General features: G+C 44.4%; 2 protein-coding genes across 5 annotated transcripts in view; one reads left to right on the forward strand and one right to left on the reverse strand.

The window, feature by feature from the left end:
- The window catches only part of SGTB (small glutamine rich tetratricopeptide repeat co-chaperone beta), a 186,344-nt gene that overhangs the window by 137,097 nt on the left and 23,963 nt on the right, over positions 1–25,284 (reverse strand). The window lies entirely within an intron of this gene.
- Positions 1–25,284, forward strand: part of NLN (neurolysin) — a 115,338-nt gene that overhangs the window by 21,396 nt on the left and 68,658 nt on the right. For all 4 annotated transcript variants that reach the window (XM_069749500.1, XM_069749485.1, XM_069749507.1 and 1 more), the window contains exons 8-9: positions 3,207–3,573; positions 10,883–11,084. In XM_069749500.1, coding sequence (XP_069605601.1) covers positions 3,207–3,573; positions 10,883–11,084 — 569 coding nt within the window. The remainder of the gene's footprint in view (positions 1–3,206; positions 3,574–10,882; positions 11,085–25,284) is intronic.

Raw genomic sequence — 25,284 nt, forward strand, 5'->3', positions numbered from 1 at the left:
AAAGCCGGAGTCTGGACAACATAGTCCTGGATACTCTGTACTCTTGCAGCCAGTTGATCCACACGAGAAAACAAACCCTGAACATCCATGCCAGAGCATATATCCTGCACCACCCAGATATCAAGAGGAAAAAAGAGGCAAACCAGAACACAGAAAAAAAAATGGTTCAGAACTTTCTTTTCCTTCTTTTGAGATACATTTAATTCATTTTTGGCCACTTGTACTGTTATGATCTGGTGGTTTAGGAACAACATGAGACAAGCTCTGAAGGAGGTGGTATCTGTACTGACCGCAGACCCTGAACCTAGCAGCGCAACTAGAAATAGCCGTGGGGGGTACCTGACGCTCCCTAGACCCCTCGGCACAGCCTAAGATCTAACTTCCCCTAAAGATGGAAACAGATCTTGCCTCAGAGAAAATCCCCAAAGGAAAGATAGCCCCCCACAAATATTGACGGTGAGAGGAGGGGAAAATAACATACGCAGAAATGAAATCAGATTTTAGCATAGGAGGCCAGTCTAGCTTGATAGATCGGACAGGAAAGGATACTGTGCGGTCAGTATAAAAACTACAAAACAATCCACACAGAGTTTACAAAATCTCCACACCTGACTAAAGGTGTGGAGGGTAAATCTGCTTCCCAGAGCTTCCAGCTAACAGAAAAAATCCATAATGACAAGCTGGACAAAAATAGAATGCACAGAACAATAAGTCCACAACATGTGGACTGAAATTAGCAAAGCCAGAACTTATCTTTGCAGAACTGGTCAGGAAACCAGGAGAATCCAAGCAGAGATGTGAATCCAGCCAGAGAACATTGTCAAGTGGCATAGGCTGAAGACTAGAGCCAGGTTAAATAGCAGAGCCAGGAGAGACGATTAGTGAAAGCAGCTGTAAAGCTAAACCCAAGGAGCGGCAGTTCCACTCAAAACCACCAGAGGGAGCCCAAGGGCAGAATTCACAAAAGTGCCATTTACAACCACCGGAGGGAGCCCAAGAACGGAATTCACAACACACTCCCCTCTGCTATATATATATATATACTCCATCTGGCAATATGGATTGCCAGTGTTAAGTCTTGTGCTTTCATATTGTGTTTATTGGAGGAGGCTGTTGTTGATAGATTCATTTGGAGTATTGTTCTGTGACTGTTTTATGGAGTTTTTTGTCTGTCCTCTTCCTCTCCTATCCTGTCAATAAAAAAGACTGGGGGTTACTCATTGCCTAGATTTTTCTCCTCAGTGTTCCCCTCTGTTATGTGTAAGTTCATATTTGTATGATTGGTATTTTTCCTTTATCCCTGTACGTCCTTCCTTGTTTGTCTGGTTTGTGTATATTCATACACTATTATTCCCCACTTCCTTGGGTGGGGTAGGTGGACATATATAGGGCTAATTCAGGCACACAGCAAGGTCCGTGGCCCCGGCGTCTTCACCATCAGAAGTAATCCGGGCTGCAGAGATAGCTAGAGTGAGCCTAACGTGAGGGACAGGGAAGGAGCCCCTGGCCCCGGGTAATCTGACAACAGAGTCATGACAATAACGTTGTCCCTGACTTTTTGGGGATCTTTTTGGTCTTCATGGTGTTGTTTGGTTAGTGGTGCATCTTGCTTAATGGTGTTGCAGCCTCTGTGGCCTTTCAGAATAGGTGTGTGTGTATACTGACAGACCACATGACACTTAGATTGCACACAGGTGGACTTCCTTTCACTAAGAATGTGACTTACAAAGGTAATTACTTGGTACAGAAATTTTTAGGAGTTTCATAGCAAAAGGGGTGGATACATATGCACATGCTAATTTTTAGTTATTTGATCCCATTTAATTTATGCCTATATTTTTATCACTTCACCAACTTAGACTACTGTATTTTTCGCTTTGTAAGATGTACTTTATTGCCCTCAAATTTGGGGGAGAAATGGGGGTGCGTCTTACAAAGCGGATATACCGCTTACCGATACCGTTGCAGGCTGGGATGAGGGGGTGTCCGCCGCTGCCCAGGGTGATGCTGGCGTCTCCGGTGCTGCGGGGGGCTCTGCCGACATTTTGTGAAAAGCCAAAGCCCCCCAGTAGTTCGTCCATGCTTTCCTGTTGGACGGACTTTGGGAAAATGGCCACCGGGAGGCAGCGCATGCGCAGATAGAGATCTTGGCACCAAGATCTCTGGAGATGAGATTTCAGTGCTGAGATCTCATCTCTTGAGATCTTGGTCCAGAGATCTCCATCTGCGCATGTGCCGCCTCCCAGTGGCCATTTGGTGCCGAAGTCCACCGCCCAGGAAAGCATGGACGAACTGCTGGGGGGCTCTGGCCTTTCACAAAATGTCGGCTTAGCACTGGAGATGTCAGCATCACCGGAGACACCCCCACAGCACAGGACACCTGCACACCCCCTCATCCCAGCCTGCAGCAACGCTCCACTCCTGCCTCCTCCAGCAGCGATCCTGGGACCCCGCTTCACCGCAGCCACCATCCCCGGTAAGCAATAAGACGCATGGATTATAAGAAGCACCACCAATTTATTAAAAAAAAGTTTTTTTCCTATTTTTCTCCTCAAAATTTGGCGTGCGTCTTATAATCCGGAGCGTCTTACAAAGCGAAAAATACGGGTATTTAGTGCTGATGCATAACTCACAAATCAAAAATATTTAAACAGAAATGGTAATGTAGCAAAATAGGTAAAAAGTCGAGATGGGTGAATATTTTCGTAAGCCACTGTATCTATACGTTTATGTATATAGTGGAGTGGGGAGGGAGAGCTGTTGGGCCAAACATCAGTCTAAGGTGTTTGGAGGCTTTTAAAGGGGTTGATCCCTGGCTGCAGGTTAATATAAAGGAATATACCGCACTGTATTCGCCTTTGCTGGGTCCACTGGTGAGTCTCTGCCGCTGCTTGGTGTGTGGCATTGGCTGTGCCGCTGACATCACTTTGGCTGCTGCAGAGTCAATCTGTGAACTCTGTAGCTTTGAAGGGGCTGTTCCGTCTACACTGCCAGAGCCGCCGAGCTCACCGATTGACTTCCGCGCCAAGGCCAAAAACCAGGCACATTGATAGAGACTCGCAACTGGACCTGGAGGAGGCAAGCACAGTGCTGGAACATTCATCTACTGAAAGGTAACAACCCCTTTTTAAGGAAAGGTCATCATTATTGATAAATTGAGCAAACAAATTTTCTTTAAAGCTATTTCATGTATGTATCTTTTATAGATAGTCTGAAAACCAAGGTAAAACCTTTAGGCGAAGAAGAAAAGTTGCTTATTTTGCAAATGAAAAACAAGGACTGTGAAGACCGAGCCGTCAAGTTTGATGGTAAAATCAACGCTTGGGACCTGCACTACTACCTCACCCGCATCGTGGAGACAAAGTACTCTGTAGACCAGGAGAAACTGCAGGAGTATTTCCCTATGGAGACGGTCACAAAAAATCTTCTGTGCATTTACCAAGAGCTGCTCGGGCTTCGATTTGAGCATGTGGAGAATCCTCATGTGTGGCACGAAAGTGTGACCCTGTACGCCGTGTATGACAGTGCAACAGGAGACCTTCTGGGGCAATTTTACCTGGACTTATTCCCAAGGTAAATTATATACCTTATTTTGAAGGTTGTATCTAAAAGCCTCTGAGCCTTCCCCATGCTGCTCGCTTCATGGCTGCATCCTTGGGTCTTTTAACCCCTTAATTACTGCCGATACGCCTTTTAACAACGGCAGTTAAGGGTACTTATTCCTCAGCGCTGCTTTTTAACGGCGCTGAGAAATAAGGGTATAGTGCCCCCCAGTGTCGGAAAAACTCCAGGGTTTCAGCTACCGAGGTTAGCTGAGACCATCGAGAACATAAGGGCTGGTTTTTACAGTCACCTATCGCATTTAAAAAAAAAAGTCATATTTAAAATTAATTTCTCTCTCCTCTGATATGATCTGACGGACTACCCCGAGCACCCCCGATACCTCTGCCATCCCCAGTCTTTCCTGCTCCGTCCCCCAGTCCTCCGCTTCATCTTCCTGGGAAAAAATGGTGGGCGCGTGCTTAGTGCGTCCGCTGAGATTTTCTGGCCAGTACCCGACAACAATAGGGAATTTTTTCTATTGGTTTTTTTTTATCACTGTGATAGGGTCTATCACAGTGATCAAAAGCAAAAAAATAATAGATCAAATCCCCCTTAGTAGTCATCTTAGATAAAAATTATAAATTATATTTTTTTTCTATTCATTGCGGTTAGGGTTGGGTTGGGGTTAGTGTTTGAGTTAGAATTGGGGTTTTTTCAAAAGTAAAAAAGACTATATGATGGCTAGTGTTGAGCGCCACCAGTGCTCGCTACTCGAGTTTGCATCGGGTGCTCTGGTATGCACCTAGTATCGCAGATCCCCGATGCAAACTGGAGTAGCGAGCACTTGTGCTCAACAATAATGATGACATATTCAATATGACAACCTAATGTTATCACATTCTGTGTTGTACCTGTGAGTTTGAAATGTTCACTATCCCCCTGGATAAAATCCTTGAGGAGTGTGGTTTCCAAAATGGGGTCACTTGTGGGGGGTTTTTGATTGTTTAGGCACATCAGAGGCTCTCCAAATGCAACATGTCGTTCACTCTCTATTCTAGACAATTTTGTATTCAAAAAGTCAAACAGCGCTCCTTCCCTTCCGAGCCCTGCCGTGCACCCAAACAGTAGATTTCCCCCATATATGAGGTATCGACGTACCCAGGAGAAATTGCCCAACAAAGTTTGTTTCCCATTTTCTCTTGTTACAAGTGTAAAAATAAAGTTTGGGACTAAAGTACCATAATTTTTTTGTGGAAAAAGTTAAATGTTCTTTTTTTTTCTTCTACATTGCCTCAGTTGTTGTGAAGCAACTGAAGGGTTAATAAACTTCTTTAATGTGGTTTTAAACACCTTGAGTACCTTGAGGGGTGCAGTTTTTAGTGTCTCTTTTGGGTGTTTTCTGTCATATAGACCCCTCAAAGTCACTTCAAATGTGATGTGGTCCTTTTAAAAAAAAAAAAAAAAAAAGATTTTGTTTGAAAAATGAGAAATTGCTGGTCGACTTTTAACCCTTCTAACTTCCTATCAAAAAAGATGCCAAAATTGTGCTGATGTAAATTAGACACATGGGAAATGCTATTTATTAACTATTTTTGTGTGACATAGCTGTCTGGTTTAAGGGCATAAAAAGTAAAAGTTGAAAATTGCAACATTTTCAAAATTTTTGCCAAATTTCCGTTTTTTTTTTCCATAAATAAAAGCAAGTCATATTGAAGAAATTTTTTACCACTATCCCGAAGTACAATATGTCACAAAAAAACATTCTCAGAATCAGTGGGATATGTTGAAGCTTTCCAGAGTTATTACCTCATAAAGTGACACTGGTCAGAATGGTAACGTTTGGCGAGATCATTAAGGTCAAAATTGGCTCGTAAAATAAGAAGTTAAAGGGAACCTGTCAGCAGGATTGTGCACAGTAACCGACAGACAGTGTCAGGTCAACGCCGTTATACTGATTACAATGATACCTGGGTGAGGAAATCCGTCTTGTGGCTGTTTCTTAATCTTTACTTTCAGTTTTGTAGTTAATGATATGCTCGTGCTGTGGGGCGGTCTTTGTGGGGTCTTCATGTGGTGCTCTGATTAGGTATTCATAACGCAGCCTGCTGACAGGTCACTGCTCCCTCACTGACCGGCCCCCTGGTTTGCATACATACTGAAAAAAAAAAAAAAAAAAACCTTCTGCAGGCAGGTCGGGCAGTGGCTCCTGCTCTGCAGTGTAATCACATGTGTACTGTGTTGTTAATAAATGTGCTTGAGGTTTTCCTGAAGAGTATAAAATAAAAAAAAAAAACAATTTTAAAATGGCGCCCCCCACACCTGTGCAGTAGCGGCTATCGATGTGTATAGAGGTGATCCGATAGCTGCTACTGCACAGGCGCTGGCGGCGCCATGTTGCTGGAAAAGAGAACAAAATTTCCTCTTCCAAGATGGCACCACCCACGCCTGTGCAGGTGCAGTTTAAAGGGACACTGTCACCTGAATTTGGAGGGAACAATCTTCGGCCATGGAGGCGGGGTTTTTGGGTGTTTGATTCACCCTTTCCTTACCCGCTGGCTGCATACTGGCTGCAATATTGGATTGAAGTTCATTCTCTGTCCTCCATAGTACACGCCTGCACAAAGCAATCTTGCCTTGCGCAGGCGTGTACTATGGAGGACAGAGAATGAACTTCAATCCAATATTGCAGCCAGCATGCAGCCAGCGGGTAAGGAAAGGGTGAATCAAACACCCAAAAACCCTGCCTCCATGGCTGAAGATTGTTCCCTCCAAATTCAGGTGACAGTGTCCCTTTAAATTTTTTTTTTTGTACTATCTGAATAATATCAACCACATTTATTATTAGGTGATGAACCATGCGATTATGCTGCAGCACAGGAGCCATGGCCGGCACCTGCCTGCAGAATTGTGTTTTTTGTTTTTTTTTTCTCCTTCAGTATGTACAGATATTCATTATGTAAATTAGGGGGCGGGTCAGTGAGGGATCAGTGACCTGTCAATAGTCTGCATTATGAATATCTAATGAGAGCACCACATGAAGACCCCACACAGGCCGCCCAGGGACAAGAGCATATCATTAACACAAAACTGAAAATAAAGATCAAGGAACAACCATAAGACGGATTTCATTAACCAAGGTATCATTTTATTCAGTATAACGGCGCCGACCTGACACTGTCTGTAGGTTACTGTGCACAATCCTGCTGACAGGTTCCCTTTAACCCCTATCTGACCTCGGACGGGATAGTACGTCCGAGGTCAGATCCCCTGCTTTGATGCAGGGCTCCGCGGTGAGCCCGCATCAAAGCCGGGACATGTCAGCTGTTTTGAACAGCTGACATGTGCCCGTAATAGGTGCGGGCAGAATCGCGATCTGCCCGCACCTATTAACTAGTTAAATGCCGCTGTCAAACGCAGACAGCGGCATTTAACTACCGCTTCCGGCCGGGCGGCCGGAAATGACGTCATCGCCGACCCCCGTCACATGATCGGAGGTCGGCGATGCGTCTCCATTGTAACCATAGAGGTCCTTGAGACCTCTATGGTTACTGATTGCCGGTAGCTGTGAGCGCCACCCTGTGGTCGGCGCTCACAGCACACCTCTATTTCTGCTACATAGCAGCGATCAGCAGATCACTGCTATGTAGCAGAGGCGATCGAGTGTTGCCTGCTTCTAGCCTTCCATGGAGGCTATTGAAGCATGGCAAAAGTAAAAAAAAAAAAAAAGTTGAAAAAAATGTAAAAAAAAAATAAAAAAAATATAAAAGTTTAAATCACCCCCCTTTCGCCCCAATCAAAATAAATCAATAAAAAAAATATAAAATCTACACATATTTGGTATCGCCGCGCTCAGAATCGCCCGATCTATCAACTAAAAAAAAGCATTAACCTGATCGCTAAACAGCGTAGCGGGAAAAAAATTCAAAATGCCAGAATTAAGTTTTTTTGGTCGCCGCGACATTGCATTAAAATGCAATAACGGGCGATCAAAAGAACGTATCTGCACCGAAATGCTATCATTAAAAACGTCATCTCGGTACGCAAAAAAATAAGCCCTCAACCGACCCCAGATTACGAAAAATTGAGACGCTACGGGTATCGGAAAATGGCGCAATTTTTTTTATTTTTATTTTTTAGCAAAGTTTGGAATTTTTTTTCACCACTTAGATAAAAAATAACCTAGTCATGTTAGGTGTCTACAAACTCGTACTGACCTGGAGAATCATAATGGCAAGTCAGTTTTAGCATTTAGTGAATCTAGCAAAAAAGCCAAACAAAAAACAAGTGTGGGATTGCACTTTTTTTTGCAATTTCACCGCACTTGCATTTTTTTCCCGTTTTCTAGTACACGACATGCTAAAACTAATGAAGTCGTTCAAAAGTACAACTCGTCCCGCAAAAAATAAGCCCTCACATGGCCAAATTGACGGAAAAATAAAAAAGTTATGGCTCTGGGAAGGAGGGGAGTGAAAAACGAACACGGAAAAATGAAAAATCCCAAGGTCATGAAGGGGTTAAGTGACCCCCTGATGCGGCACTTGGAGCCGGGGCATTGCTAAGGTCTTAAGTCAATGTGCCCCTGATAGTTCTTCTAGTCGTCCACTTTCCATTTTCTTCTTTACCTGGGCACAGACCACCATCGACACTTCTTCCAGCCTCAACTCCTTTTTACACACATCTTATGGTGCTGCTGCCCACCAATTCCCCTCTCTGTGCTCTCCACACTGCAATAGTGCTGACCCCTCATGTCCAATGCAGCACTATAGTAGTTCCCCCTCACATTATTCATTCCCTTATGGTGCCCACCACAGAATAATAAAGCCTTCTTTGTGCCCGTACACAGTAATTCTGCCTTTTTGTGCACCAATACAGTAATATTCCCTCCCCCTTTTGTGCACTTTTCACAGTAATAATTCCCCTTTGCCCCGCACATTAATATTTCCCTCCACTGTTTTAGAAGATTTCATTTTATCTGTAGTAAAACCTGTTAATTTGAGAACATTGAAAAAGTGTCTTCCTGGTTAGCTTATAGGGTCTTTCCTAGTTCATGGTCTGTTTTTATAATAGGCCATCAATATATGATTATGGGGGTGGACACAACGCAGAAGTCCTTTAAGGACATTTGTATAAACATTTTTCATGGGATAACCCCTTTTTAAGGTGAAGTTTGGGCGATGTGTCTGCAGAGCTGAGGTGTTGAGCAAGCCTCTATTATACCTCCTTGGGAGTGTGATATTGTGTGGCTGCCATGACCCATTTCTTCCATGAATGGTCACATTCTCTTTGCTGCAGAACATTCCGTGCTACAATGGGAGCAGCGAGCGTTCATAACTACTAACCCTCAGTGGGAATTATAGAGACAAGATCATCTGTGGTCAATTTATCGCCAATTACTGGGCCTGTGAGGGGAAAAATATCAAAATGGACAATGGCTTTCAAGAGTTAATAATAATCTTTATTTTTATATAGCGCTAACATATTCCGCAGCGCTTTACAGTTTGCACACATTATCATCACTGTCCCCGATGGGGCTCACAATCTAGAACCCCTATCAGTATGTCTTTGGAATGTGGGAGGAAACCGGAGTACCCGGAGGAAACCCACGCAAACACGGAGAGAACATACAAACTCTTTGCAGATGTTGTCCTGGGTGGGATTAGAACCCAGGACCCCAGCGCTGCAAGGCTGCTGTGCTAACCACTAAGCCACCGTGCTACCCCCACTCCTACATTTAGTGATAAAGGACCTGTCGCAAGTGTGACCAGTTTTTGCTGGGGCAAGTGTGACCAGTTTTTGCTTTTAATTTACTCCTGTTGCTCCTCCAAGTATTTTTTTTTTCTGTAACTCCTTCACAACCTTTGACGTATAGGTGCGTCAAAGGTCTTGTCCTTGATGCTGGCTCCAAAGCTATCATGTGCCTCTTAACAGCCGTGGATGGATCCGAGATCCACCCATCGCTGTTAACCAGTTAAATTCCACTGTCAATCACTGACACCTGCATTTAACACTTGCCAGCCGGAAGCATATCACAAGTAGCGCCCATCGTCTCCCCTGTCTCGTGATGGCAGGGCGCTAATGGGTTGTTATGAGAGCCAGGAGTCTGCAGAAGACCCCCGTGCCTGTCACTGTGAATCTCCTATGAACGCCGGCTTGTGGCCAGCGTTTATAGGAGATTGTGATTTTTGCTGCACATAGCAGTTTTGAAGCCTTGCTATATGTAGTGCAGGCTATCGGATGACAGCAATAACATATTTGGTATCACTGCATTCAGAAATGTCTGATCTATCAAAATATAAAGTAATTTAATTAGATCGGTAAACTGCATAACCAGAATAAAAATCGAAACGCCAGAATTACATTTTGGTTTCTTTGGCCTCCTGCAACATTGCAATGAAATGCAATAAGAAACGATCAAAACATCGTATCTACCCCAAAATGGTATCAATATAAAACACCAGCTTGTTGGAGCTTAAAATAAGCCCTCACGCAGTCCTAGATCCTGAAAAATGGAGACACTACAGGTCTCGGAAACTTGCGACATAAGCATATTGGGGTTTTTTCTTAGAAATTTAAAAATAAAGACCTGGGAATCATATTACCAGGTCACTTTTTACGTTTAGTGAACATGGGAAATTTAAAAAAAAAACAAACAAAAAAAAAACTCCAAAACAATTGTGGAATTTCACATTTTTTTTGCAATTTCACCGCACTTGGACATTTTTTTTCCCCTTTTTTTTCAGTACATTATATGATAAAATCAATGGTGTCATTCAAAAGTACAACTCGTCCCTTCATACGGCCATATTAGTGGAGAGGAAAAAATAAAAAGCTATGGCTCTGGGAAGAAGGGGAAAAAAACGTAACCGCAAAAGTGAAAAATTGCAAGGAGGTGAGGGGGTTAATCCACCATATATATCAGAGATAAGGGCCTTTTTATTTGGTGCTATTTATTTATCTTTATCAGGCGGAATGCTTGGCGAATAGTATTCTCTCACATTTTCAGACTGCTCTGTATAATTTCCCTGCGAGTCACGCCCTCTTGACAAAGACCATGAAAGTTAGAACGAAATGAAATGGCCCATATCTGATGAACCATGTGGTGGATATGGAAAAAAAAGTAAAAAACCGAGTACTCCAGAGGAGCAGTGTGAGTAAAATAAGGCCAAGAACTGGCCACATTGCACCAGCTGGCAGGTCTTCTTTCGGGCCTCTGACCGGGCTTCCGATTGCCATGTACCATTTTCCTAGTTTACAACGTGTGACAATTTTTTTTTAATCTTTTCAGGCTTTCTAGATTCCTGTTTCTCTGGTTGATATTTTTGCCTTTTCTTAACATAAGGGAAGGAAAATATGGGCACGCTGCATGCTTTGGACTACAGCCAGGCTGTCTTCTCCCTGATGGTGGCAAGATGATGTCTGCAGCAGCTATGGTGGCAAACTTCAGCAAGCCTTCGAGTACTCGGCCCTCGCTGCTCAGGCACGATGAGGTGAAAACCTACTTCCACGAGTTTGGCCACGTGATGCACCAGATTTGTGCTCAGGTCAGTATCAGATCATTTCCTTACATTGCTTATTTCCAGTCACAGTTATGTGTTGGTTCTATCATGGACACAAACCTAGAGGGTGTGTAAGTGGTTAGCGCTTATCGTGGAGAGCTTGGGCTACTTATCTGTAGGCAAAAGATATCTGGCCATATAAATCGCTGAAAGCGAAATGGCCATCAGATTTCAGAAAGAAAATTGCATCCATTAGAATAGGCTTCGTAAACCTGATGAGGCAGGTGTATTTACTTTAAAGGGAGTCCCCGCTTTTTGTAAAATGGGTTATACAGTACTGTACGGGACTATAACAACCATACTACCACTGTACTTGTTACTGGTACGGTGCCTGAGAAAATAATTTTTAATTACTATAGATATGAGGAGGCTTCGGGGCATCCTTGGGGTGGCCAAGAGTTTGGTACACCATTAGGCTATGTTCACATGTTGCGTTTTTGCTTTGTCTTTTTTTGTTGTTTGTTTTTTAAATGCAAATTTTAAGCTGCTTTTTAGGGTATGTGCACACGATGCAGATTTAGCACAGAACTGCAGCAGATTTTTCTGCAGCAGAAACGCTGCAGAACTGCACTGTGATTTACAGTACAATGGAAATCAATGTGAAAAAAAAAAAAAAAAAAAAAGGTGCGCACATGGTGCAGAAAAATTGCGCAGAAACGCTGCAGATTTCAAAGAAGTGCATGTCATTTCTTTTGTGCAGTTCTGCAGCATTTCTGCACCCCTCCATTATAGAAATCCACAGTGGTAAAATCTGCACAAAAACTGCACAAAAAACGCATAAAAAACGCACCTGCGGATTCTGCCAGGAGATGCAGATTTAGTGCAGAAAATTCTGCACCACATTTCCTACGTGTACAAACTGATTTTTGGTTTTTTTCTTAACCGTTTTGGAAAACTGCTGCTTTTTTTGCAAACTGCAGCATGTGACTTCTTTCAGCCTTTTTTCAGCCTTTTTTTTTCACCCGTAGAAAGCAATGAGTAAGTGCAAAAATGCAGCAAAAAAAGCAAAAAACCCAGGTATCAGGTTTTGTCTTGGTGCAAAAACCTTAAGCAAGTTGCATCATTTTTTCGGGGGGGGGGGGGGGGGGGGGGATACTAAACTTTATCAGCGTGCACAAGAGACAATAAAAAAACATAATAAATCCTGCTTTTCCCTCAGATTCTACACCAAAAACAACTACAATAGAAACACTTAGTGTGAACCTACCCTTATTCTGAACCATAGATGACCTATTGGCAACTTGTGGCTCTCAACTATGTGAATATGGGACCACCTGTTCCATGAAATTTATATTTAGGTGTATGCAAAGCAAATCATTCATTCCTCTTTAGACGTGACAACAACAGTTATTCTATGTCTCTTTTTTATTTTTATTTTTTTTACCTCTATTTTGACAATTTCTGACTTTTAAGGATGGATAGTGTTTCTCCAGGAGATTTTTTTTTGGATCTTCTGAAAACCCTCACAATTAATTACATAGAGAGGTATCAAGCGCACCATTTTTTTTGTAGCTCTGTCTGAAGTTATCACTTAAAATAATTTTTCCTTCCTGACTTTTTTTTGGCTTTTTTTTTTTTATTAAAGTGTAAAAAGGATTGTGTTACACCAGCAGCGTGAAGTATGATGCCATCTCTACGGTAATGCGCGGTGACATCTGTCTGATCCCATTTCTTGGTAGGAGAACAGCTTTGTCTGTACAGATTTAGCATTTATATAAAGTCTTCATTCACTGTCTGCAATGTAGAATTTACGGGACAATTTTAGTCTCATTAAAGGTTACACTATCCCAAAATCTAGACATGTTCTATGGTGTATTAACATTTTAGCTTATCATGCATAGATTTCAGACTACAATTATTTTGGTTATCTACGGTCCTCTAATGTGCGGTCCTCAGGCTGTTTCTCGTTAAATAAGATTGGGGCTAGGTTGTCAGTGGTCTTCATTGTATTGATATATTTGTTGAGCAGAATGAAAAAGGGCATTTTGGGCAATGTGATGGTGAGAGACAAACATTCGGACTTAACAGATCAACCCCATTAAAAGTTTTTTGCGAAAAGATTTACTTATAATTAGCCCTGAGTTTGGGAATGAACTTCTCGCTCTTCTGGAGGGGAATTAGTGGCTGAAGCCAAGTCTTTTAGGAAACCTGCAGACTTTTCCGGCTGGCATTCATAATTGGAGGGTAACTCCACTTTCATTTTCAGTAAGTGCAGTTGGATGTGTACATGAGGAATAAGACTATTTCTGACCATTATATGACTTGGATCCTGCATTTCCTCCTTTGTATTCTCTTTATCTTAACCTGGTGGGTGTCTATTCTTCCATACTCGGCACAGCACAGAGGGGTGGATTCCTGCCTTTCCCCCCCCCTCTGCTCACAGATAGAAACGTCTGCAGCATGGAGGGCAATATATAGCAGTACTTGGTAGTGTAGTTATAAACCCAGCTCTGGGGTGAGGCAAATGCCTTTTTAGAAAGTGCAGCATCATCTTTCTGTGTCTCCCTCTGACTGTTTTCTCACTCTGCCTCACTCTTCCTCCCCTCACCTCTCCATAGATTATAATAGGTGGCGTATACTGACACCTCATTGTGCTAGCAGTCAGAGTGGAGTTGTTTTTTTACATCATCAGTTCCAGAGGCAGGTGGCGAAGGAGGAAGTGAAAAAACAACTCAGTTAAATTTCCACCTGAGGAAGGTAGCAGTCCGCTGCCGAAACGCGTAGTGGTTCAATAAAAGGTTTGTTCACCACTAACCTATTGCAGTGTGCTCCATAGCAATAGCGCTCCTTAACCCCTTCATGACCCAGCCTATTTTGACCTTAATGACCTGGCCGTTTTTTGCAATTCTGACCAGTGTCCCTTTATGAGGTAATAACTCAGGAACGCTTCAACGGATCCTAGCGGTTCTGAGATTGTTTTTTCGTGACATATTGGGCTTCATGTTAGTGGTAAATTTAGGTCAATAAATTCTGCGTTTATTTGTGATAAAAACGGAAATTTGGCGAAAATTTTGAAAATTTCGCAATTTTCACATTTTGAATTTTTATTCTGTTACACCAGAGAGTTATGTGACACAAAATAGTTAATAAATAACATTTCCCACATGTCTACTTTACACCAGCACAATTTTGGAAACAAAATTTTTTTTTGCTATGAAGTTATAAGAGTTAAAATTTGACCAGCGATTTCTCATTTTTACAACGAAATTTACAAAACCATTTTTTTTAGGGACCACCTCACATTTGAAGTCAGTTTGAGGGGTCTATATGGCTGAAAATACCCAAAAGTGACACCATTCTAAAAAATGCACCCCTCAAGGTGCTCAAAACCACATTCAAGAAGTTTTTTAACCCTTCAGGTGCTTCACAGCAGCAGAAGCAACATGGAAGGAAAAAATGAACATTTAACTTTTTAGTCACAAAAATTATCTTTTAGCAACATTTTTTTTATTTTCCCAATGGTACAAGGAGAAACTGAACCACGAAAGTTGTTGTGCAATTTGTCCTGAGTACGCTGATACCTCATATGTGGGGGTAAACCACTGTTTGGGCGCACGGCAGGGCTTGGAAGGGAAGGAGCGCCATTTGATTTTTTGAATGAAAAATTGGCTCCACTCTTTAGCGGACACCATGTCACGTTTGGAGAGCCCCCTTGTGCCTAAAAATTGGAGCTCCCCCACACGTGACCCCATTTTGGAAACTAGACGCCCCAAGGAACTTATCTAGATGCATAGTGAGAACTTTGAACCCCCGGGGGCGTCACAAATTGATCCGTAAAAATGAAAAAGTACTTTTTTTTCACAAAAAAATTCTTTTAGCCTCAATTTTTTTCATTTTCACATGGGCAACAGGATAAAATGGATCCTAAAATTTGTTGGGCAATTTCTCATGAGTACACCGATACCTCACATGTGGGGGTAAACCACTGTTTGGGCACATGGTAAGGTTCGGAAGGGAAGGAGCGCCATTTGACTTTTTGAATGAAAAATTATCTCCATCGTTAGCGGACACCATGTCGTGTTTGGAGAGCCCCCGTGTGCCTAAACATTGGAGCTCCCCCATAAATGACCCCATTTTGGAAACTAGACCCCCCAAGGAACTTATCTAGATGCATATTGAGCACTTTAAACCCTCAGGTGCTTCACAAATTGATCTGTAAAAATGAAAAAGTACTTTTTTTTTCACAAAAAAATTCTTTTCGCCTCAGTTTTCATTTTCACATGGGCAATAGGATAAAATGAATCCTAAAATTTGTTGGGCAATTTCTCCCGAGTACGCCGATACCTCATATGTGGGGGTAAACCACTGTTTGGGCACACGGCAGGGCTCGGAAGGGAAGGCGCGCCATTTGACTTTTTGAATGGAAAATTAGCTCCAATTGTTAGCGGACACCATGTCGCGTTTAGAGAGCCCCTGTGTGCCTATGCATTGGAGCTCCCCCACAAGTGACCCCATTTTGGAAACTAGACCCCCCAAGGAACTTATCTAGATGCATATTGAGCACTTTAAACCCCCAGGTGCTTCACAGAAGTTTATAATGTAGAGCCATGAAAATAAAAAATAATTTTTCTTTCCTCAAAAATGATTTTTAGCCTGGAATTTCCTATTTTGCCAAGGGTAATAGGAGAAATTGGACCGCAAATGTTGTTGTCCAGTTTGTCCTGAGTACGCTGATACCCCATATGTGGGGGTAAACCACTGTTTGGGGACACGGCAGGGCTCGGAAGGGAAGGCGCGCCATTTGACTTTTTGAATGGAAAATTAGCTCCAATTGTTAGCGGACACCATGTCGCGTTTAGAGAGCCCCTGTGTGCCTATGCATTGGAGCTCCCCCACAAGTGACCCCATTTTGGAAACTAGACCCCCCAAGGAACTTATCTAGATGCATATTGAGCACTTTAAACCCCCAGGTGCTTCACAGAAGTTTATAATGCAGAGCCATGAAAATAAAAAATAATTTTTCTTTCCTCAAAAATGATTTTTAGCCTGGAATTTCCTATTTTGCCAAGGGTAATAGGAGAAATTGGACCGCAAATGTTGTTGTCCAGTTTGTCCCGAGTACGCTGATACCCCATATGTGGGGGTAAACCACTGTTTGGGCGCACGGCAGGGCTCGGAAAGGAAGGAACGCCAATTGGCTTTTTAAATGGAAAATTAGCTCCAATCATTAGCGGACACCATGTCACGTTTGGAGAGCCCCTGTGTGCCTAAACATTGGAGATCCCCCACATATGACCCCATTTTGGAAACTAGACCCCCAAAGGAACTAATCTAGATGTGTGGTGAGGACTTTGAACTTCCAAGTGCTTCACAGAAGTTTATAACGCAGAGCCATGAAAATAAAATAAAAATTTTATTTTCTCTAAAATGATTTTTTAGCCTGCAATTTATTATTTTCCCAAGGGTAAAAGGAGAAATTTGACCCCAAAAGTTGTTGTACAGTTTCTCCTGAGTACGCTGATACCCCATATGTGGGGGTAAACCACAGTTTGGGCACATGTCGGGGCTCGGAAGTCAAGTAGTGACATTTTGAAATGCAGACTTTGATGGAATGCTCTGCGGGCGTTACGTTGCGTTTGCAGAGCCCCTGATGTGGCTAAACAGTAGAAACCCCCCACAAGTGACCCCATTTTAGAAACTAGACCCCGAAAGGAACTTATCTAGATGTGAGGTGAGCACTTTGAACCCCCAAGTGCTTCACAGAAGTTTATAACAGAGCAGTGAAAATAATAAATACGTTTTCTTTCCTCAAAAATAATTTTTTAGCCCAGAATTTTTTATTTTCCCAAGGGTTACAGGAGAAATTGGACCCCAAAAGTTGTTGTCCAGTTTCTCCTGAGTACGCTGATACCCCATATGTGGGGGTAAACCACTGTTTGGGCACACGTCGGGGCTCAGAAGGGAAGTAGTGACTTTTGAAATGCAGACTTTGATGGAATGGTCTGCGGGCGTCACGTTGCGTTTGCAGAGCCCCTGGTGTGCCTAAACAGTAGAAACCCCCCACAAGTGACCCCATTTTGGAAACTAGACCCCCCAAGGAACTTATCTAGATATGTGGTGAGCACTTTGAACCCCCAAGTGCTTCACAGACGTTTACAACGCAGAGCCGTGAAAATAAAAAATCATTTTTCTTTCCTCAAAAATGATGTTTTAGCAAGCAATTTTTTATTTTCTCAAGGGTAACAGGAGAAATTGGACCCCAGTAATTGTTGCCCAGTTTGTCCTGAGTACGCTGATACCCCATATGTGGGGGTAAACCACTGTTTGGGCACATGTCGGGGCTCGGAAGTCAAGTAGTGACGTTTTGAAATGCAGACTTTGATGGAATGGTCTGCGGGCGTCACGTTGCGTTTGCAGAGCCCCTGGTGTGCCTAAACAGTAGAAACCCCCCACAAGTGACCCCATTTTGGAAACTAGACCCCCCAAGGAACTTATCTAGATATGTGGTGAGCACTTTGAACCCCCAAGTGCTTCACAGACGTTTACAACGCAGAGCCGTGAAAATAAAAAATCATTTTACTTTCCTCAAAAATGATGTTTTAGCAAGCAATTTTTTATTTTCTCAAGGGTAACAGGAGAAATTGGACCCCAGTAATTGTTGCCCAGTTTGTCCTGAGTACACTGATACCCCATATGTGGGGGTAAACCACTGTTTGGGCACACGTCGGGGCTCGGAAGGGAAGGAGCACCATTTGACTTTTTGAATAAAAGATTGGCTGGAATCAATGGTGGCGCCATGTTGCGTTTGGAGACCCCCTGATGTGCCTAAACAGTGGAAACCCCTCAATTCTAACGCCAACACACCCCTAACCCTTATCCCAACTGTAGCCGTAACCCTAATCACACCCCTAACCACAACCCTAACCCCAACACACCCCTAACCCTAACCACAACCCTAATTCCAACCCAACCCTAACCCTAAGGCTATGTACCCACGTTGCGGATTCGTGTGAGATTTTTCCGCACCATTTTTGAAAAATCCGCGGGTAAAAGGCACTGCGTTTTACCTGCGGATTTACTGCGGATTTCACCTGCGGATTCCTATTGAGGAATAGGTGTAAAACGCTGCGGAATCCGCACAAAGAATTGACATGCTGCGGAAAATACAACGCAGCGTTTCCGTGCGGTATTTTCCGCACCATGGGCACAGCGGATTTGGTTTTCCATAGGTTTACATGGTACTGTAAACCTGATGGAACACTGCTGCGGATCCGCAGCGGCCAATCCGCTGCGGATCCGCAGCCAAATCCGCACCGTGTGCACATAGCCTAATTCTAAAGGTATGTGCACACGCTTCGGAAAACGCTGCGGATCCGCAGCAGTTTCCCATGAGTTTACATTTCAATGTAAACCTATGGGAAACAAAAATCGCTGTACACATGCTGCGGAAAAACTGCACGGAAACGCAGCGGTTTACATTCCGCAGCATGTCACTTCTTTCTGCGGATACCACAGCGGTTTTACAACTGCTCCAATAGAAAATCGCAGTTGTAAAACCGCAGTGAAATGCGCAGAAAAACCGCGGTAAATCTGCCATAAATCCGCAGCGGTTTAGCACTGCGGATTTATCAAATCCGCTGCGGAAAAATCCGCAGAGGACCAGAATACGTGTGCACATACCGAAACCCTAACCCTAACCCTACCCCTAACCCTACCCCTAACCCTAACCCTACCCCTAACCCTACCCCTAACCCTACCCCTAACCCTACCCCTACCCCTAACCCTAACCCTACCCCTAACCCTACCCCTAACCCTACCCCTACCCCTAACCCTACCCCTAACCCTACCCCTAACCCTAACCCTACCCCTAACCCTACCCCTACCCCTACCCCTAACCCTACCCCTAACCCTACCCCTAACCCTAACCCTAGTTCTAACTCCAACCTTAGTGAAAAAAAAAAAATTCTTTATTTTATTATTGTCCCTATCTATGGGGGACAAATGGGGGGGGGTCATTTACTGTTTTTTTATTTTGACCACTGTGATAGATTATATCACAGTGATCAAAATTCACATTGGAACGAATCTGCCGGCCGGCAGATTCGGCGGGCGCACTGCGCATGCGCCCGCCATTTTGGAACATGGCGGCGCTCGGGGAAGAAGACGGACGGACCCCGCCAGGATCGGTAAGTATAAGGGGGGGAGATCAGGGCACGGGGGGGCGTCGGAGCACGGGGGGGAGGGATCGGAGCATGGGGGAGAGTGATCGGTGTGCGGGCGGGTGGATCGCTGTGCGGGGGGGTGGATCGGTGTGCAGGGGGGGTGGTTCGGAGCACGGGGGGGGATCGGAGTGCGGGGGGGTTTGATTGGAGCACGGGGGGGTGTGATTGGAGCACGGGGGGAGCGGACAGGAGGACGGGGGAGCGGAGCACAGGACGGAGGGGAGCGGGCCACAGATCGGGGGGCTGGGGGGGCGATCGGTGGGGTGGGGTGGGGGCACATTAGTATTTCCAGCCATGGCCGATGATATTGCAGCATCGGCCATGACTGGATTGTAATATTTCACCATTTTTTTAGGTGAAATATTACAAATCGCTCTGATTGGCAGTTTCACTTTCAACAGCCAATCAGAGCGATCGTAGCCACGAGGGGGTGAAGCCACCCCCCCTGGGCTGTACTACCACTCCCCCTGTCCCTGCAGGCCGGGTGAAATGGGAGTTAACCCTTTCACCCGGCCTGCAGGGACGCGATCTTTCTGTGACACAGCATATGCGTCACAGGTCGGATTGGCACCGACTTTCATGACGCATACGCTGTGTCACAGGTCGGGAAGGGGTTAAATTGACCACATTTAAAAAAAAAAAAAAAAAAAAAGTATTCTTCCTCAGGACACAAACCATTTTTGATACTTCCATGTGAATCTTCATTTCCTTCCAGCAGCGCAGATAAACCACATTTGGCTCTGTAAATCCACGAGACTCGCTCATGGATTTACAGCATCTGTTTTCATGCCTAATCATGGTTGCGTGTCACAACCATGACTCTTCAGAGTTGTTATTCTATGCCTGATGAAGAGACCGGAGTTGTCACGAAGGCTTGCAGTTTGTTACAATCTTTTCAGGTAGCCATTAAAAGGTATTAACCACTGAGAACTCTTAATATTTTTCAACCTTATCAGGTTAGCATATCCTTCATTTGCGTAATTGTTCTTCTCAGATAATACCCAATTTGTCCTTTTTTTGCTCCTAGTTTCTACTATATCCTAATAAGTTGGCAGGAAAGTCTTGCCCTCTGGGCTGGGGTAGTTATTAGTGATGAGCGAGTATACTTGTTGCTCGGGTTTTCCCGAGCACGCTCGGGTGGTCTCCGAGTATTTGTAACTGCTCGGAGATTTAGTTTTTAGTTTTCGTTGCCTCAGCAGCATGATTTACAGCTACTAGCCAGCTTGAACACATGTGGGGATTCCCTAGCAACCAGGCAACCCCCACATGTACTCAGCCTGGCTAGTAGCTGTAAATCATTCAGCTGCTGGGATGAAAACGAAATCTCCGAACACTAACAAATACTCGGAGACCACCCGAGCAACGAGTACGCTCGCTCATCACTAGTAGTTATCCCTACCTCCTGCATTGGCCTGGATATGTTTTTTCATTAATCAATAGTTTCACCTCTCAAACCCCCACATCTCTATTTTCTTTTCTTCGTACAAAAGCGTGTTAGTTTTCTTTTCACTTCATTTAAAAAAGGGTAAAATACACCATAAATGTGTTCCCAAATGACCATGAAGATGCAAAATAACTGTGACTTTGGATGTTGGAAAGGGCTTACTGTAGATTAGACATCTTGATACGTTTAGCATCAGTTGCTGTTCTATCCCTCCATCTCTCCTTTTTTGTCCCTTTTGGGTAAGTTAGTGAAATTATGCGTAAAAGTGAGGCCCTGCTCTGGGTCCACACCCTATAAAACCCCAAATTTGCAGCTATTCTGGGTACACGTTTCCTCCAGAACTTCTCCAGAATTCCTCATTGGAGATAGATATTGGGGACACGGTTATAACATATTCACCAAATTGTGTCCAGATTTTTACATTAGACCAGTAAGGATTCAAGGTTTGGGATCCTCAGTGGGTTAATGAGTGGGGGCCAAATATCAGTGCAGTTGGTGAGGAAGAGTACCCCTGCTCACAGTAGTTTCTGCACTGGACACATGGAGATTAAGCTTTATTTGCTTCTGTCAATGCGAGGTGAGCTTTGTCAGATAATGCTAATATACATATTTAATTGGAATTGCATTCATGCTGCCTGAAACATGAGCAGCATGAATCAGAATCAGGCTGCACGATTGCGTGACAGAACTCTGTACACAAGTCGTGGTTTGGGCTGCATGAATCTAATGACAGATTCTCTTTAAATAGAAGTACCAGTGGAGCGCCCGCCAGGGCCTAGGGGTTACTCGGTACCGGGTCCGGTGGTCATTAAAGGGGAGGTCACGGTGGCAGTGACCCGGTCCGTGGCCCTGGTTGTCCAAATTAAACTAAAGGTCTTTAAAGGGGTTATTAGGAATAAGAATGTTGGTGACGCCACCTGTGGTATTCGGTCAGGGGTGACCGACGCTGCTTAAAGGGGTCCTCTGGGGAGTGATGGCACTGCAGCAAGGATTGTACAGCTTCCCACAAATGAAGCTGGGTCCCCAGGGCTCCCGGTATATTCTGCAAAGATTGTGTGGTGCCTGAAATAATCAGGTGACACAAGGTTGTAGTCTCTTTACCTGTTTACTGGTGATTCACGGCAACAGTCCAGGGTACCGGTAACGGGTAGGTGAGGTCCAGTCGGCCTGGATGCGATTATAGATCCCCCCTTTTAGGTGAGGTTGTAAGCCTTCCTTCTTGCACTGTAAGGTGAGTCCCTTGCTGCCTAAGTTTCCACAGAAGGTCCTCTCTTTCCCTGTCCTATGACAGCATCCGCATGGTAGGCAACACGAGCCTCTTTACAGGTGTCTCTATAATGACTCCGGGCTTTGTATGTTGCTGTACCTTCAGGTGTGGGTGCGGACAGACAACCTGAAGTCTTCTGCCCTCCGGTTCTGCTATGGGACATACAGTTCCACACAGCCACGGGCTCCCGGTGCCCGGTTCCCGCGCCTCAGCGTGGAAGGAGCTCAGTCGCAGCTCCCTTCCAGCTCCTAAATTCTCCAGTGCTTCTTCCCTCTGGCACATTCTACAGATGCAACGCTGTCTGCTTCTCCTCTCTGGCCTGGAGCTGCAGCACACCGTAGCTGCACAGCTCCAGCTTTTTTGCTCACTCTCCTCTCTCCTACAGCGGTCTTCTCCGACTTCCTCCTAAGACTCTCCTTCTTCTTTGGTCTCTCCCTCCCTCTGCAAGCCAGAACATATCTCTCAGGAAGCTCCCCTGAAACCGGGTTCTGAGCTCCCCTGTTGTGAATTCTGTGGCAGAGTTCACTCCTGTGGTCACAAGTGGTACTTCGGCTGATTCTCTCTGGGATCTTCCGTTTGTGGAGGAAAGTGGTACTGCAGCTTCTGAGTTTCCTCCCTCAGGTGATCTGGTGAGCTCGTTAGCTTCTTCTCTACTTAACTCCACCTGATGCTTTGATCTATGCTTCCTGTCAATATTTCAGTGTGGGACTTGTTTTTTCCCTGGATCATTCCTGTGGCCTGCTGCTCTGCAAAGCTAAGTTTTGCTTATGTTATTTTGTTGCTATTTTTCTGTCCAGCTTGCTTTGTTGGTTTTTCTCGCCTGCTGGAAGCTCTGAGACGCAGAGGGACCACCTCCGTACCGTTAGTCGGTGCGGAGGGTCTTTTTGTCCCCTCTGCGTGGTTTTTTATAGGTTTTTGTGCTGACCGCAAAGTTATCTTCCCTATCCTCGTTCTGTTCAGCTAGTCGGGCCTCACTTTGCTAAATCTGTTTCATTTCTATGTTTGTGTTTTCATCTTACTCACAGTCATTATATGTGGGGGGCTGCCTTTTCCTTTGGGGAATTTCTCTGAGGCAAGGTAGGCTTATTTTTCTATCTTCAGGATTAGCTAGTTTCTCAGGCTGTGACGAGGCGCCTAGGTTCTGGTCAGGAGCGCTCCACGGCTACCTTTAGTGTGGTTTGATAGGCTTAGGGATTGCGGTCTGCAGAGTTCCCACGTCTCAGAGCTCGTTCTATTATTTTGGGTTATTGTCAGTTCACTGTATGTGCTCTGACCTCCATGTCCATTGTGATTCTGAATTGCCTTTCATAACACTCCCCCTTCTGGCCTGGAATCAGAACATGCTGCGTGTATGTACTACCTGTTAAAGGGATCCTCCTCACTTCCAGGCATGGCATCACCCTCCCCGAAAGGAAGGCAACACCATTGTAACAACCGGTTTCCTGGGGTGTTACACCAGCATATATACAAAATCAATAGTGTTCTTTTATTTCCATGCAACTGAACTTCTGACTTGCTTTTTGGAACTGTCTCTATCCAGTAACCCTGCCTATTACTTATCCCAAAATTCTGTTATTACATGTCTGATGATTATAGAGGTCATTCCTTATTGTAAGTAGGATGCTGGAGAATCTTATTCGCTGGCTACGAAAATACACAGGAGAGGCTAAAGAAGTTTGCCTGCGCAGCTTCGTGCACGTCACTGGTAGAGATTGAGTGACAATAGCAGAATACATTGGGTATCAAGATTTGCCATTGTTGTTTTTAGAGTTTTTCTTTGCAATAACCCAGATGCTTTTTGGTTGATTTAGTACTCAGAAACCTGGAGAAACAGCAGTGACATCAGACCGGTTGTAATGCTGGTGGGAGTGGACTTATTACGCCATGGGCTGGGCTTACCCTGGAGGGGCATGACTAAGTGTCTAATGAATCTTCAATAGGGCCTCAGATGGTAAGGATAGTCTGGGCAGCCGGTAGACACCAGGTACCACTCCAGGGCAGTCCCTGAGACTGCAGCAGCTGACCGGAGGGTCAGACGCGTGCGTTTTTAGGTACTGGAGGGCAAAGCCAAAGATGTGGTCAGACAATCTGAAGTCAGGGCAGACAGTACAGTCTTAATACACGTAGCTGAAGTCATGAGCAGAAAGGTCACATACGGTGGGTAAACAAGCCGGGTCTGTAACGGGAGACAGAGAATATAGACGAAGGCATAGACAAGGTGCTAGCAGGCTATGAACCAACATTCAGGCAAAGAGTGGAGGGAGGAGCTGCCTAATATAGAGCCTGCTTGCACGAGATTGGCTGTGAAACCTAATCCCTGCAGGACACAGCAGGGATAAATTCCTGCAGGGACCGGCCATTCCCACCCCTAAAGCCAAATGGAAACCGCATTCAGATGCAGCAGTACTGAGGAGTGCAAATCTCAGCAAGCTGGCCTGACGCAAGTAAAAGCCGTGCGGTGATCGTGGCGAGTAGGGCGGCGCTGAGGATATATGTGAGTTACCATCATGATTCATTTAGATTAGAAGATCCCACGTTGAGATTACTATTTAAGTGGAAGGTCAATTTTAATATATTTTATGCAAATTGTAACTCAACATCATTTGCATGAGGAATAAAACGGCCAATGCTAGCCAGCTTCTTATTCTTTTCTTTCTTCTTGGTTTGATGGAAAATCATTGCCAGAAGCTAGAAAACAAGTACAAAGGGTTTGTGGGAGAGCGTGCGCTGTGATCTGTCAGATGCTACTTCTTATAACCCTACATTTTCTTTTGGAGAGTGTTCAAGGCTCGGAAATAATTCAGCGTTTAGTCTTCCCACATATAGGAAATTGCTACATATGTCAATCAAATTCTGCCTCCGCATAGCAGTAAATAAAAAAATGTGTTCAAAGGTGACAAGTAGCATCTATTGTATGACTAATGTGTTTGGTTTTTCACCACAACCATAATATTTGTGAAGGCCGTATGCCTCTTTTACTGTAATTGATGGTTCTACAGGTCCTTCTCAAAAAATTAGCATATAGTGTTAAATTTCATTATTTACCAAAATGTAATGATTACAATTAAACTTTCATATATTGAGGACTTCCGGGAGGCGGGACACATAGATGGCCGCATCTTAATCAGCTCTCTGCTGGCGGGACCTAAAGTGCACCCTACGGTGCCCACAGACGCCGCATTTGTACCAGACAAATAACCGGAGGCTCACTGCAGGGGCCAGGCATCACCACCTGCCTTCTTCTCCCGGAATCAAGGGCTGCACGAGCCTGAAATTAACCTCCCGGCCGCCGCACGTGCTCTCCCGCCCGCC

The sequence above is a fragment of the Ranitomeya imitator genome, chromosome 1 (assembly GCF_032444005.1).
Source record: "Ranitomeya imitator isolate aRanImi1 chromosome 1, aRanImi1.pri, whole genome shotgun sequence".
Taxonomy (NCBI): domain Eukaryota; kingdom Metazoa; phylum Chordata; class Amphibia; order Anura; family Dendrobatidae; genus Ranitomeya; species Ranitomeya imitator.